This window comes from Aricia agestis, chromosome 1 (assembly GCF_905147365.1).
Source record: "Aricia agestis chromosome 1, ilAriAges1.1, whole genome shotgun sequence".
NCBI lineage: Eukaryota > Metazoa > Arthropoda > Insecta > Lepidoptera > Lycaenidae > Aricia > Aricia agestis.
In genome coordinates this window covers 26,834,746-26,847,795 of record NC_056406.1, presented here as the reverse complement: position 1 = coordinate 26,847,795, position 13,050 = coordinate 26,834,746, and the positions used below count along the sequence as shown (strand labels likewise).

The 13,050-nt window shown below is 35.0% G+C and overlaps 2 protein-coding genes across 2 annotated transcripts in view; both read right to left on the bottom strand.

Moving 5' to 3' along the window:
• LOC121733217 (paramyosin) overlaps positions 1–8,543 on the bottom strand; it is a 36,164-nt gene extending 27,621 nt beyond the window's left edge. The window contains exon 1 of the mRNA XM_042123418.1: positions 8,242–8,543. Coding sequence (XP_041979352.1) covers positions 8,242–8,260 — 19 coding nt within the window. The 5' untranslated portion in view covers positions 8,261–8,543. The remainder of the gene's footprint in view (positions 1–8,241) is intronic.
• Positions 8,544–9,664: 1,121 nt separating this feature from the next.
• Positions 9,665–12,562, bottom strand: LOC121739590 (type II inositol 1,4,5-trisphosphate 5-phosphatase). The gene has a single exon (XM_042132086.1). It carries the CDS (start codon positions 12,486–12,488, stop codon positions 9,930–9,932), a length of 2,559 nt encoding a protein of 852 aa, XP_041988020.1. The 5' UTR covers positions 12,489–12,562; the 3' UTR covers positions 9,665–9,929.
• Between the last annotated feature and the right edge of the window lie 488 nt (positions 12,563–13,050).

The following is a 13,050-nucleotide window of genomic DNA, read 5'->3' as shown; positions in this document are numbered from 1 at the left end:
ATATTTCAATTTTTTTAATTAAACTTTATATTTTATGCCAAATTTTTAAGCTTATTTAGCCTCGCAACTAAACAACTTTACTCATAAACTATTTATCATTGATAGGTTTAAGGTTATGTCACTGGCATAGAGAATGTCATATGTCACTGGCTCACTGCATAGATAAAGTACTGATTTATTAAATAACTTAAAAAAGGAAATAACAATAAAAAGTAATCAAAATTAATACCACCTCTTATAGAAAGACTTTTGGGCAAGCGTTAGCGCGATGTAAGAGACGCACGGCGCCATCTATTATGCATTTTTGGAACTAACTTAATTTGAACAAATTTACGCATTTTCACCCCCTTACAACGCTTTTTTCCAGTAAAAAAGTAGCCTATGTCCTTTCTCAGGCTCAGTACAAAATTTCATTACATTCGGTTCGGTAGTTTTGGCGTGAAAGCGAGACAGACAGACAGACATAGATACTTTCGCATTTTAATATTAGTATAGATTTGTGTACTGTTATACTCTGAAATGATTATATCTTTTGATGATGCCATATTAATGGAGCAAAATTTTGTAATCGTTGCGACATTTAAGGTAGAGACTAAAGACGGACGCTATAACAGTCTGCACTCTGCAGACCTCTTTTATTATAAGTGCGTTTAAAGAAACATATTAAAATTTCCTGGTGTCTTGAAGTACAGCTTAGAAAATCAAACAAAGAGGTCTTAAAATTGGTAGTTGATACTATGATATCATATACAGAAGCGGAAGCTATTGTTATAAAGATTAAGACACGCTATTCCCAGTTTACACAAAGACATGTCTCACTCGGTGAATCAGCTGAAGCTTCCACGCTAAGGTCAGCGGCCTCTGCAATTATAGCACTCGATATCATCGACTTCCACTAATCCGGACAACAGACGCTACGCAATACTTGAGCAACGTGGCAATAGCTTAACTCGGTCTGCTGTCAGTGTGGACAATACGTAGTAGGTACAACTTTACTCTTAATTAACGAGACGATATTCAATATGGTATAGGTATATTTATATACAATCGATTTCTCGGCAATGGTTTAACTTTTAAGTCTCGCCCTGGAAAATATGTAGGTGCTCCTACATTTGGGAAAGGGAAAACGTCTAACATAGTTTTATCCCTGGAAAACAGCTTCCAGCAAAGCTTACAGAGTTATGATATGTAATTAACTAATTACATATACTTAATCAGGTTTTTAGTAGTAAAAATTTTCGTAAGTACTTAATTGAAAAAATGATCAACAAATGCAATTTTTAGGCGTTTTTGATTCTCATCGTTAGCATTTACATTACATCTGCACTCCGCAAACACGGCGAGATGAAACCTAGTGCACAACAATGCCAGTTTAATGACCTGCGTTCATTTTGACATACGGTAGGCGTCGCGTCGCCATCAAACTCCGCATGGAAATATCATTTGAATGTTCTCATTCCATTGTTCCACGTCTGCCTCAAATTATCCAGCGGCGCGTTATGCTCATCTGGCAACATTCTGATAATTTTGGCAAAAAGTGATGGGATGAAGTACTTTTTATTTTCAAGACTTCTGAAAATATGATGTCTGTAATTCAGTAAGTCTCATATTATATCATACGAATACTGAGCTTTATTGTGATCAAAGATTCAAGGGAACAATTTTAGTTTTGCCTTATCTTTACACAACGTGACCTTTTTGATAATTGAAAAATATGACTGAGAAGGATATTATTAAGATGACCGATAAAATTTACTTCCTTTTGTTATCAGAATCTGAGAATCGTTGCAGTCGCAATTAATAATAATTATTATCAGTTCCATGTGCTTCTACTTCGATTTTACTGTATTGACCCCTAAAGACAAAAAATTAAATTCTCGTCAATTTGTTTCAGTTATGTCAATTCCATACATTTTTGGTGCCGATTCTTCAATGAAGAGATAAAAAAAGCGTTGGCTCTTACACACAATCACGTCGTCAACATAGACGAAACTGTACAATATAATTGCATCTCGCGAGTCGCGGCTGAGTCACAGCGACCGTTATGAGGTCGGCGGTCGCCAGCGTATTATTTGCTGAACCATGACTATTGATGTCCCCAATCTGTAGTTTCTCTATACAAGGACAAGATAAACATTCTGCAGAAATTCATATTAAACTTGTTTATATAAACCGCCGATTTTGAAGGTAGAGGTATATTATATAAGTAATAATGGATTATTGAAGATAGAGAGACAGGAGTGAAATGAAAGAGAGCTAGAACATAAAGACTGATAGAAAGTGACAAGGCATACATTTAATCTAAAGTTATAGACAATGTTTGCCTTCTATCATAGAGCATCGTTATATTCGTTCTAATCTACATGAGCATTGCAAAGCAATGGAAATTGGTTCAAATGGTGGGCGATACATTCTGAACCCACGTTCGCCTTTCGGCTATCTGCAACTTTCAAGAACTAGTCATATTGCCAATTACTAAGACGAGGTACATGTACAGCAAGTAAAGAAAGTTATGTAGGTGGACATCTGATCACTGGAATAATAACGTGACTCAGAAAGATGAAGATATAAAAAGAGAAAATAATAAAAAGTAAAAAGAGTATATTATTTTATTGTCTTTTATTTTAAGGAGCTCAAGTTTATAAAATACTCTATTAGTAAAATTATTTTTGAAATGTTCTTGTTTTTTTGTACGCATATATTATAAACATGCTAAACTTATTTAAGTACCTAATCTAAGTGAAAAAAAGTTCTGAAAACTACGCGAAGCTATTCTAAATAGGTAAATTATTTCTTACATAGGGCCAGCGCAGACCGAACGGAGCGCAGCGAGGAGGATTTTATTAACGCACTTGAAAATAAACTTTAAAATTATTTCACTAAAGTGCGATGGGATTCCCTCGAGGACACGCGTGCATTTCTTGTAAGGTTCAAGCACTTTAGTGTAATAATTTAAAAGTTTATTTTCAAGTGTGTTAATAAAACCCTCTCCGCTGCGCTCCTTTCTATCTGCGCTGACCCTTAACATTTCCGAGAAAATTACTGTTCTGCAGACTCTATTAGGAGAATAACCGACAGATAATAGGACAAACAAGAACATGCCACAGTATAATATTATGTAGTTCGTATTATACAGTATATATGTCGTAGGATTATTTGATAAATCGAATAATTGCAAAAATTCTAGGGATTTCGCGAAAACACGGATAATTAGATAATGCTGTTATATTTTTTTTATTTTTATTATATTTTTCAATTTCTCTAAAAAAAGTTAGGTTTTTTGCAAAAACGCGAGTTGCCTTAGTGACATTGCACATTCTTAACGCTGATTGGCTTGATTTTTGCTTACTGGCCAACTCTTATTCTGATTGGTTACTATCTTTTCCTATGTATCTTTAAGGTATTACATCATCTATACTAATATTATAAATGCGAAAGTATCTCTGTCTGTCTGTCTGTCTGTCTCGCTTTCACGACAAAACTACCAAACCGATTGTAATGAAATTTTGTATACAGATAGTATAAAGCCTGAGAAAGGACATAGGCTACTTTTTTTACTGGAAAAAAGGGTTGTGAGGGAGTGAAAATGCGTAAATTTGTTCAAATTAAGTTAGTTCCAAAAATTCATAATAGATGGCGCCGTGCGTCTCCTACATCGCGGTGACGCTTGCCCAGACTTCTTTCTATAAGAGGTGGTATCATCTTACATTTGAGTTTCGATTTTTTTTCGATTGTTATTACTTTTTTACGTTAATAACTCAGTACTTTATCTATGCAGTGACGTAACCTTAAAATAAATAGTTTATGGGTAAAGTTGTGTAATTATGGGCCTAAATAAGCTTTAAAATTTGGCATAAAATATAAAGTTTAATTTTAAAAAATGAAAATATTTTATGTACACACTGCACAGCTGTTTTGATTTAAGGATTACCAGGGTTTTTTTATAAAAGTTTAATTTTAAAAAATGAAAATATTTTATGTACACACTGCACAGCTGTTTTGATTTAAGGATTACCAGGGTTTTTTTATAAAAGCTTTTGACACCAATTTTGTTGACATCGCGCGCTATAAACTGAAATCCACGCGGACGAAGTCGCGGGCAACAGCTAGAAGAATTATAAAGTGAAAAAATGACAATGCCTATTCATAGGTACTTTATTTTTATTTAACCTTTTTCTCATCTCAACCGTAACCTCAGAATTAATTTCTGGTTTTGTTGAACTTTCAGCATTAATTTCACTTGTATCAGACATTTTGTATTTACAGACACACTTTTAGATTAAACTTTTCAAATCAACTTTGTTAAGTCCAACTGCAATTTTAAACACATTAAATATCAAAAACTGCTAGCTTGCTTACAAAAACAACCACAAACAGAACAACGTGTGACAATGAATTGACATTTAAAACGTCAAGTCTTCAACCAATCAGAGAAGATGTTGTTGTGGGACGCTTAAACCGACCAATCAGTGATTTTTTTCGATAATAACTAACGACTCGTTTCGCAATCTTACTAAGGCGACTCGCGTTTTCGCGAAAACACTACCTTTTGTCAGTAAGGTTGAAAAATGTAATCACCATTGTCTAATTATCCGTGTTTTCGCGAAGTTGGCTTATATGAAGACGTGTTTTATCTTAACGTGTTTTGTTGTATTAAGCTCAGACAAAGTGTAACACTTTGGTCCTGGTTTTCATTAAAATTTCAATAATTAAAGTAAACATGAAAAAAGAATTACTTATTGCGAAATGTTTTCAACTTGCATGCTTTTAATCAAAAAGCAACATTGGAAAGCACTTTCGTCCCACATGGGGAACGTAAATTAATATTGTTTTGTCTTTTTATGCCGGTTATTGGCTGACGAGCATGTGTAACGATCAAAAGATATCAAAATAACAGTTTTTGCTGGAGAGGTACTAAAGACAGGAAATCTCAGGAAATCTTTATCCTTTGAAGATAATACAATATAGGTATGTATTATGCATACTTAATATTAATTTTAAGTTGAGTTACTTATATGATCCTGAATTTTATTATGAAGACCATATTATTGTACATTTCACTCTAGCAAATAAATTATTATTAATTATTTATTAAAATAATAATAATATACCTACCCAATAGTACAAGATAAACAAGGATGTTAAATATTTCATTGCATTTTTATTCATTTGTGAATTTAGTTTATTCTGTTAATTTTTTTTTATGAAATAAGGGGGCAAACGAGCAAACGGGTCACCTGATGGAAAGCAACTTCCGTCGCTTATGGACACTCGCAGCATCAGAAGAGCTGCAGGTGCGTTGCCGGCCTTTTAAGAGGGAATAGGGTAATAGGGGAGTTAAGGGAAGGGAAGGGAATAGGGGAGGGTAGGGACGGGAATAGGGTAGGGGATTGTGCCTCCGGTCAACTCACTCACTCGGCGAATCATAGCGCGAGCGCTGTTTCACACCGGTTTTCTGTGAGAGCGTGGTATTTCTCCGGGCGAGCCGGCCCATTCGTGCCGAAGCATGGTTCTCCTACGTATATTATTATTCCGATATGCATGTGATATGCATTATTCATATGCAATAAATGCATGCGGAACTCCAACAAAAAGTAACGGTTTTGAAGCGTATGTCCTTACATGGAGGACTTTTTAAATAAAGAACGTTAACGTGGGCGAAGATGCGCGTGAGTCACTAACGAAGCGGTTTGTCCTTGCACAAGTACTGGGACATCGACTCCGCAAACCTAATAACCTCATGAGAATAACGACTTTTTCCAACGGTTTCACGGTTAAAGTTCGTTGAGCTAGTTGAATCATTTTTGTGTCAACGAATGCTGTTTTTTAAGATACTCAATACATAAATTTTAGCTACGGAAGAGATACGAAAGAATTTTTCAAGACATGTGACCTAATAGGAGAAGAGTGAAGACGAAACACAATCTAAGCTCATGGGCATCGACAGATAAGGACAGAAGTGAGCTCTTGTGTTCTTCTGCGGTCTTTTCCATCAATTTACCCTGGTATGATGTTTCTAGGTATCAGCATATCCAACGTAACCAAAAAGTTACGTTGGAAGATACTCTCTATACTTCTTTCAATATTTCCAATTTAGTTGAGTCTCTTTCTCGTAAAATTAAAAAGGAACCTGAATTTTAGATTTCGTAGCTATTAACGAGAAAAGTCTTTTCACTAATCATGATTTTATAATATGTAGTGACTTTTTTCTGATACAGCTACAGGAATTAAGACAGAGCATTAGGGTCAATTTATACTAGCACAGAGTCGAAGCGAATTCCTAAAAACTGAACACAGAAAATTCAACCTCCAGAGCGTAACGCACACATTACTTCTGTGAGGCCAATCAGCGTTGGTCGGGTGCATCCACGCGAATTCGCGCGGATGCGCGCGCCTTTTTAAATTCTCTGAATCTATACTTCTATACTAATATTATAAATGCGAAAGTATCTCTGTCTGTCTGTCTGTCTCGCTTTCACGCCAAAACTACTGAACCGATTGTTATGTGAACACTGCACAGCTGTTTTTGGGCGTTTTGATTTTAAGGGGTACCAGGGTTTTTTTATAAAAGCTTTTGACACCAATTTTGTTGACATCGCGCGCTATAAACTGAAGTCCACGCGGACGAAGTCGCGGGCCAAATCTAGTAAGTAATACAGTGCGTTAACGCTTTGAAGTTAAGGTTGAATTTGTTATATTCAGTTTTGATAATTCGCTTCGACTCTGCGCTAGTATAAATTGACCCTTACTTAAAGCCTTTTCTTTTTCAAGGCCTTGTATTCAGGGATGGTGTGGTCCTTTACGAGAGCATCGATATTTGCATCGCCGCACTACTCGCGACTTAATGTGAAGGCAGCCTTAGTTGTTCCTCAAAGTGAATAGGTAGAAAGCTGTATCAGTAAGGATGATTGCTGCTAGTTATGATGTAAATAAGTTGAAGAACACATGTTCAATGCTGGCTTACCGTATGTTAGGCAATATGGGATGCCAGATTATTTTTAATACAATAGAACCTGACCATGAGACTGGCAATATATTTTTTTAGCACTAAAAATACCTGCCATCATATTCCTTAACTGAAGTAAACCTTTTTGAAGAATCATCAAAGGCCCTCCACTTTGGTCTTTGACCAGTTATAGGTATCTAATAACATTAAAATATACTTATTCACATGTCATAATAATAATTTCCCATAAGAGTTATGGGAAATTATTATTATGACATGTGAATAAGTATATTTATTGTATGTGGAAATTGAATGGACTGGATATATAAAAAATGTAAACCATTTTTTAAATATCCAGTCCATTCCAGGCTTAGGCTTTAGGGCATTCAAAATTTAGAAGATATTATTATACTATTGATTATAATATTATCTAGAATAAAGTATGCTACACTTCTGATAAATCCTTTAATTCATCAAGGCCCGGCCATAAGCTCACCAGTGAACGAGACACAATAGAATATCTATTGTGTCTCGTTTTCCTATGATTGATGGGTTAAATTATGTATTTTGAAACTTTCTATTATCTACATAAAAATGAATTTAATATTAATTTTTAAGTCTTGCTAAAACTTGAGAACTTCTGAACCGATTTGGATAATTTTAGTATTGAAATATTCATGAAAGTCCAGGGAAGGTTTATAACAGAATGAAAGCGATACAAAGTTCACCAGGTCACCTAGTATTTAAAAATAGACTAGAGGTACTTACTTAAAATAAAAACTTTCTACTAAATCATCAAGCACCCCATATGCACACGATTTGTTGTTAAGTATAATAGTTATTATACTGTATTATAATAACAGCAAAATATCATGCAAACAGAATACACACCTAGGTATTTATTTAAGTCAATAAATAAATGCCGACATTGTAAGGATAGAATATGATAATAACAATAATTATAGTTAATGTTGTATAAATATATTTCGCTCAATTGGATATTGTCAGAACTCAGGACTAAAATAATTACTTGAGAAAGAGTATAAAACTTTACTCCGGAGTGCAGTAGAATAGGGTTTTACTAAATAGTAACACTTTGTTTGCTGTTTTAGCAGTTTACTTAATTAATTACAATACAACTTACAAGCTTACATTATAATAAACAAAAATGATTAAGAATAAACCAACCGAAGGAAAGTAGTACTTATCTTCATATTTTAAGAAACTACTCAGTAAAAACTGTTCCATTATTTCACTAAAAACTATAAAAGTATGTAACAAAAGTTTCTACTTACATTTGGTTTCAACCTCCATTACTGCTTGGAACTTCTAAACAAAGAACTGTAGTGTTTTTTTTTTGAGCAGCAGCTTAACAGCAGCCTGCAGGTATCTTGGCCTGATCACGAGATAATGGCAAACGATGGCAAAGGTACTGCGTCGGATAAGCTCGAAAGCCAAGTAAAATCTAAATCAGACTGCCCTTATTTTTAAACTTAATCCAAATAAACCGTTGAACAGTTACGAATTGAATTCAAATAGATGATAGCAGGAAATGAAGAAGGTATTTCACTGGAAAACAACGAAAACGATGTTTTTGTTGTTTTTGAAACTTGAAAATAAACTTCATTGGCACCATTTGACATAACGGCTTAAAACCTCTTCTCTATTGGTTGATTCATATCTGCCGCCTTTTCGAATGTGCATCATTTGCACAGACGAGAGAACAGCTATCGACCGATGATCTACAAAAACGATAAAAATAATGTAAGTACTAGTACTTTATAGTAGTACATTGGTGTGATGAAGTCTAATGAAATTTAAAAAATAGAAATCGTATTAATATTATCACGTAGATGAGAATTCAGACTTATTTAAATTTTTATTTCAAGTTTATTTAGCGCCAGCATCCATAAGTGGTTTACAGCGCCATCTATTGCTTTATGTAGACATAATTATTTTTGTAGTAGTTTCAGAGATGGCGCTAATACAGGATAATTTTTCAACCTTCTTTATATTATGTTATAGGGCTACAAACCTCGATTTGTAAATTATTGTAGTACTTTTCAACTATCTGAATATTATAATAATAATATTAGCATGACCAGTAAACAATTAAAACAATTAATTTTAAAACTAAATTTAATAAATTAACAATAAATAATGTGTAATTACAAAATTGAATACATTGTAAAATAAACTAAGTATTACAATTGTTTTTTTTTTACCGGTTGCTAGTCAGACTTTTATCTTTAAATTTAAGTATTTTTATAAACATAGGTAAAAATTCTGGATAAAGAGTTCCATCTCTCTAAGTATTAATATATGGTTACAAATTTCACTATTGTTATAATTTTACGAAGATTTATAATTTCAGTATAGTTTGCATTATGCTAACAAAGAATACAGGTAATATATTATTAATTATTATGTTTGTATATAGGGTAAACATACACGAATGCAATACGTAATAAGCATAGTAATCTAAAACTTTTTATGTGTAAAAATCATAGCAAAGCTAAGTAGATGTCCATTTAATCTACACAATCATAAGCCTATTTCATTTTGCTATTATTTATTATTAATCTAGTTCTTGGCCGCATTAAAGTTTCGTTGATCAGGTTCACTAAAATGACACAACACAATCTTAAACTTATTGATAAAGCTACATAAAAAAATTAAATAAATAAAAAATAATACAAGGACCTTAACTTTGACCTAAGCTTTTTCACAAAAATGAATGTAAATTACTAGATAATATACTTAATTATTAAAAGATTCAATTTTATTGACTCTTTCTAACATGGAATATTTACGTAGATATTATAATGCTAACTTAAAGTTACGAACAATGGTCACTCATGAATAAATAAAGTCTACATTGGACAAACAAATATTGTCACTACTTAGCTCTTGTCAGTAAAACTCTCTGCTCATGTACTGGATGATCATGGGTAATGACTTAATGAGTAATGACATGATGAAGTTATCTGGCAAATATTAAGTCACTGTGGTCATTAACTAGAAAATGATACACAAATTGTGCTTTCTTCTTATCTATGACCTGCTTGTTTATTCGAGATTGGGGCACCTGAACCGTGTTAGGATTGTCTCTTAGAAAAATTGCACCAAATAGTGTAGATAAAGTTTTAGAATCTAGTCCATTTTCGGCACTATGTTGCAACGCTTCCTGTAAAAATTCACATAAATAGAGAAATACGTTTTTTCTAAATTCTGGCAGCTCCATTATTATTTGCTTGCATTGCAAGTAGTTGGCGGAGGCGCGCAGGCACACCTCCTGCAGATTGTATGGAATGATGGGGTCCGAGGTACTCTCCAGCAGCAGTAGCAACGCTTCGGCAACGGAGTGGATACTGCCCGGAATAGGATCTATGGAGCCGCTGTCTAACCAGTCTCGAATCTGGAGTACCTCCGCATGTAATCCAGGTTGCTCAAACAGATTGGGCTCCTTGAGGCCGTGTAAATAAATATGGTCAACTAAAAACCATATCTCCTTGGGTATTGAGTAGGTCGATTGATTAGATACACATTGATCCCTTTTGTTTTCGAGTTCAATTAGTTTTCCCAAGGGGACTTCTCTTATTGGCATGTTGAGATTGACCAGGACTTCGATAGAACAGCCAAAACAGCTCCTCTGATATGTGCCATTGACGGTTATGAATATGTCTTTACCTCCATACAAGTGCAGAACTAAAATATCATACAGCTTGTCTGTACCAGCATTCATCTTACACGCTGAGGTTTTGTTTATGAGAACTTTGAGTTGTATTTCACACGACTCATCTGCACTGATACACTTCTTGTATGGTTCCACAATCAGCCATTCTTTACAAAAACTGGCCTCATCCAATTTCTTGATGAATTCAAATTCTACTGGTAACTTGCCCGTGTTAGTTATTGTGATTGTTCTTACTTGCAGCTCCAAGTACTTAACTATTCCAAAGTCAACATCAGTTATGTCCACATTAACCTGGGGAATCATTTCATTCTCCAATTTGTCCAGTTGTTTGATAACTTCCTCATATATTTTTCTGTATTTCTCATCATCCACAATTTTAATTTCAGACTTAAACAGAGCTGAGACCGGTTTATGGTCGCTAATATTTAGTGTGGGATGACTCCTGTATGCTAATTGTGTGATTTTGCTACCTTTATAGAAGATTCTATCGCACCAGGCTGGAGCCCGATGCTTTTCACTGGAATCCCAATTGTCAGTACCGGGATCATACTTGTAGGTGGGTTTAAAGTTAATGGTACCCTCAGTGTAGCCGGCGAACACAGTACTAAGTTTGTGCTGCTGCTTCAATTGATCAAACTCAATCACAGGTGCAAAGTTGTTGTCGTCAATTAGTTTCTTAACTTTTAGGGGATCTAGCTCTGTTATTCTGTAATTGAGATCCCCTAGCCAGTACACTTGGTCATGGTCTTTGATGGCTTTAGGCAGTTGGTTGGGTTGCACAAACCTCACTCTGTTGGAGATGTCCCTAAAGTCCTGGTTTCTTCTCTCATACTCCTCCACATGGGCAGCCAAATGAGAGTTAACAATGCATATACTGGTGTTGTGCAGGTCAAACCTCACTGACACACCACCCTTGTTACCCATTTTGCCCATTATTCCTGTACCAACAGTATCACAGACTATGTTACGGACATATGGAAAGTGTTCTTTTTTAATGAGAACAATTAGTAGCATACCTACGAGTCTCACCTTTTCTACCTTGAGATACTTAGCTCTCTTGTCGATGTTAGCGCACACAGCAGAATACCATTCGTCTTCTCGGAAAGTTTGGTCAAAGAGAAATGTTTCTTTTGATAAGTCTAATTCTTGAAAACCTACAGCATACATATCAGGTGGATCTTTATCGATGCTCAACCAATCTTTGAGAGGTATAACAGGAGATTTATCGTTGACATTCCAGGTCCCACAAAATATTGTAAAGTTTCTAGTGTAAGTGTATTCCAGTTCTTTATCACACATTTTGCGTTTGATCAGACTTTCTCTAATGGCGACCGGGGCCGAGCCCTGGGACACGCCCGGGCGCGGCATAACGAGACTCTGAGCTATGATGTCGTCGTCGCTTGTACTGTTGTATTTTTTAAGCCAAGTGAATTCTTGTTGCTTTTGTACTTTGTTTGCGGACTCAATTCCTCGAAACAGCTCATCGACAAAGTTATCGACTCTAGGAGTCATTTGAATTTCAAACTTGAATTTGCTGCCTTGAGACTGTAAGTTTAAATAAAGAATAGTTTCCGAGTCCGATGGCTTATTATCAATTTCGCATTTGAAGCTGTTGTCAATGGGTAAAACGATCTCGATAGATAAATCTGTGAATGACTTGGGAGGGTAGCATGAAGTAAATAAACAAAAAACTGCTTTTTCGTCCCCATAATCTACAATTGCTAGAAGTCTGTCTTTTTTTACCCATTTTGGATGAAACACTTTTGCGTCACATAGGAATGCGGTTACTCTCTCACTAGGCAGGAATTTTTCCTGCACGACTGACTTTATTTCCTCATGATTCATGCTGATCACCTTGTTTATTTTAATAATTCACAATTTCATGTTTTATCGCTTTGCTGAATTTGTTGATTTTTGGCAGACCGCAGAATTTGGCACTTGACAGTTGACACTGACTTTTTTTTTTCTTATTCACTTCGACTATTTCACTGACCTCGGACAGGCTATGCCGTACAAAATGACAGATATTTCTTATGCCGATTTGAAGCGCCGCGGTGAGCGTACTGTGAACTAATTTATATAGAAAATGACAACCGCCATTTGCAAAATAGTAGTTCCAAGTACACTCACTACTGCTTTCACATAGCAATCAGCGCCAATATGGCGACTTTCAAATAGGAATATTTTATTGATAGCGATCGCCTGTCCAGTGTATTATAGAGGTCAGTGGACTATTTAACCATGGCCAGTGTCAAGCAGGGCTTCATAACGTTATCGAATACCCGAAAAAATATTGTTACGTACCGGTATTTTCATAATGGTAGCCAGATAACGGTATTTTTTTTATCGATATCTAGTAACATAACCAAAAAATATCGTTATGAAAATACCGGTAAATATAACGATA

Excerpts from the sequence above, each read along its gene's own strand:
- LOC121739590 (XM_042132086.1), bottom strand. The coding sequence starts at position 12,488 with ATGAATCATGAGGAAATAAAGTCAGTCGTGCAGGAAAAATTCCTGCCT.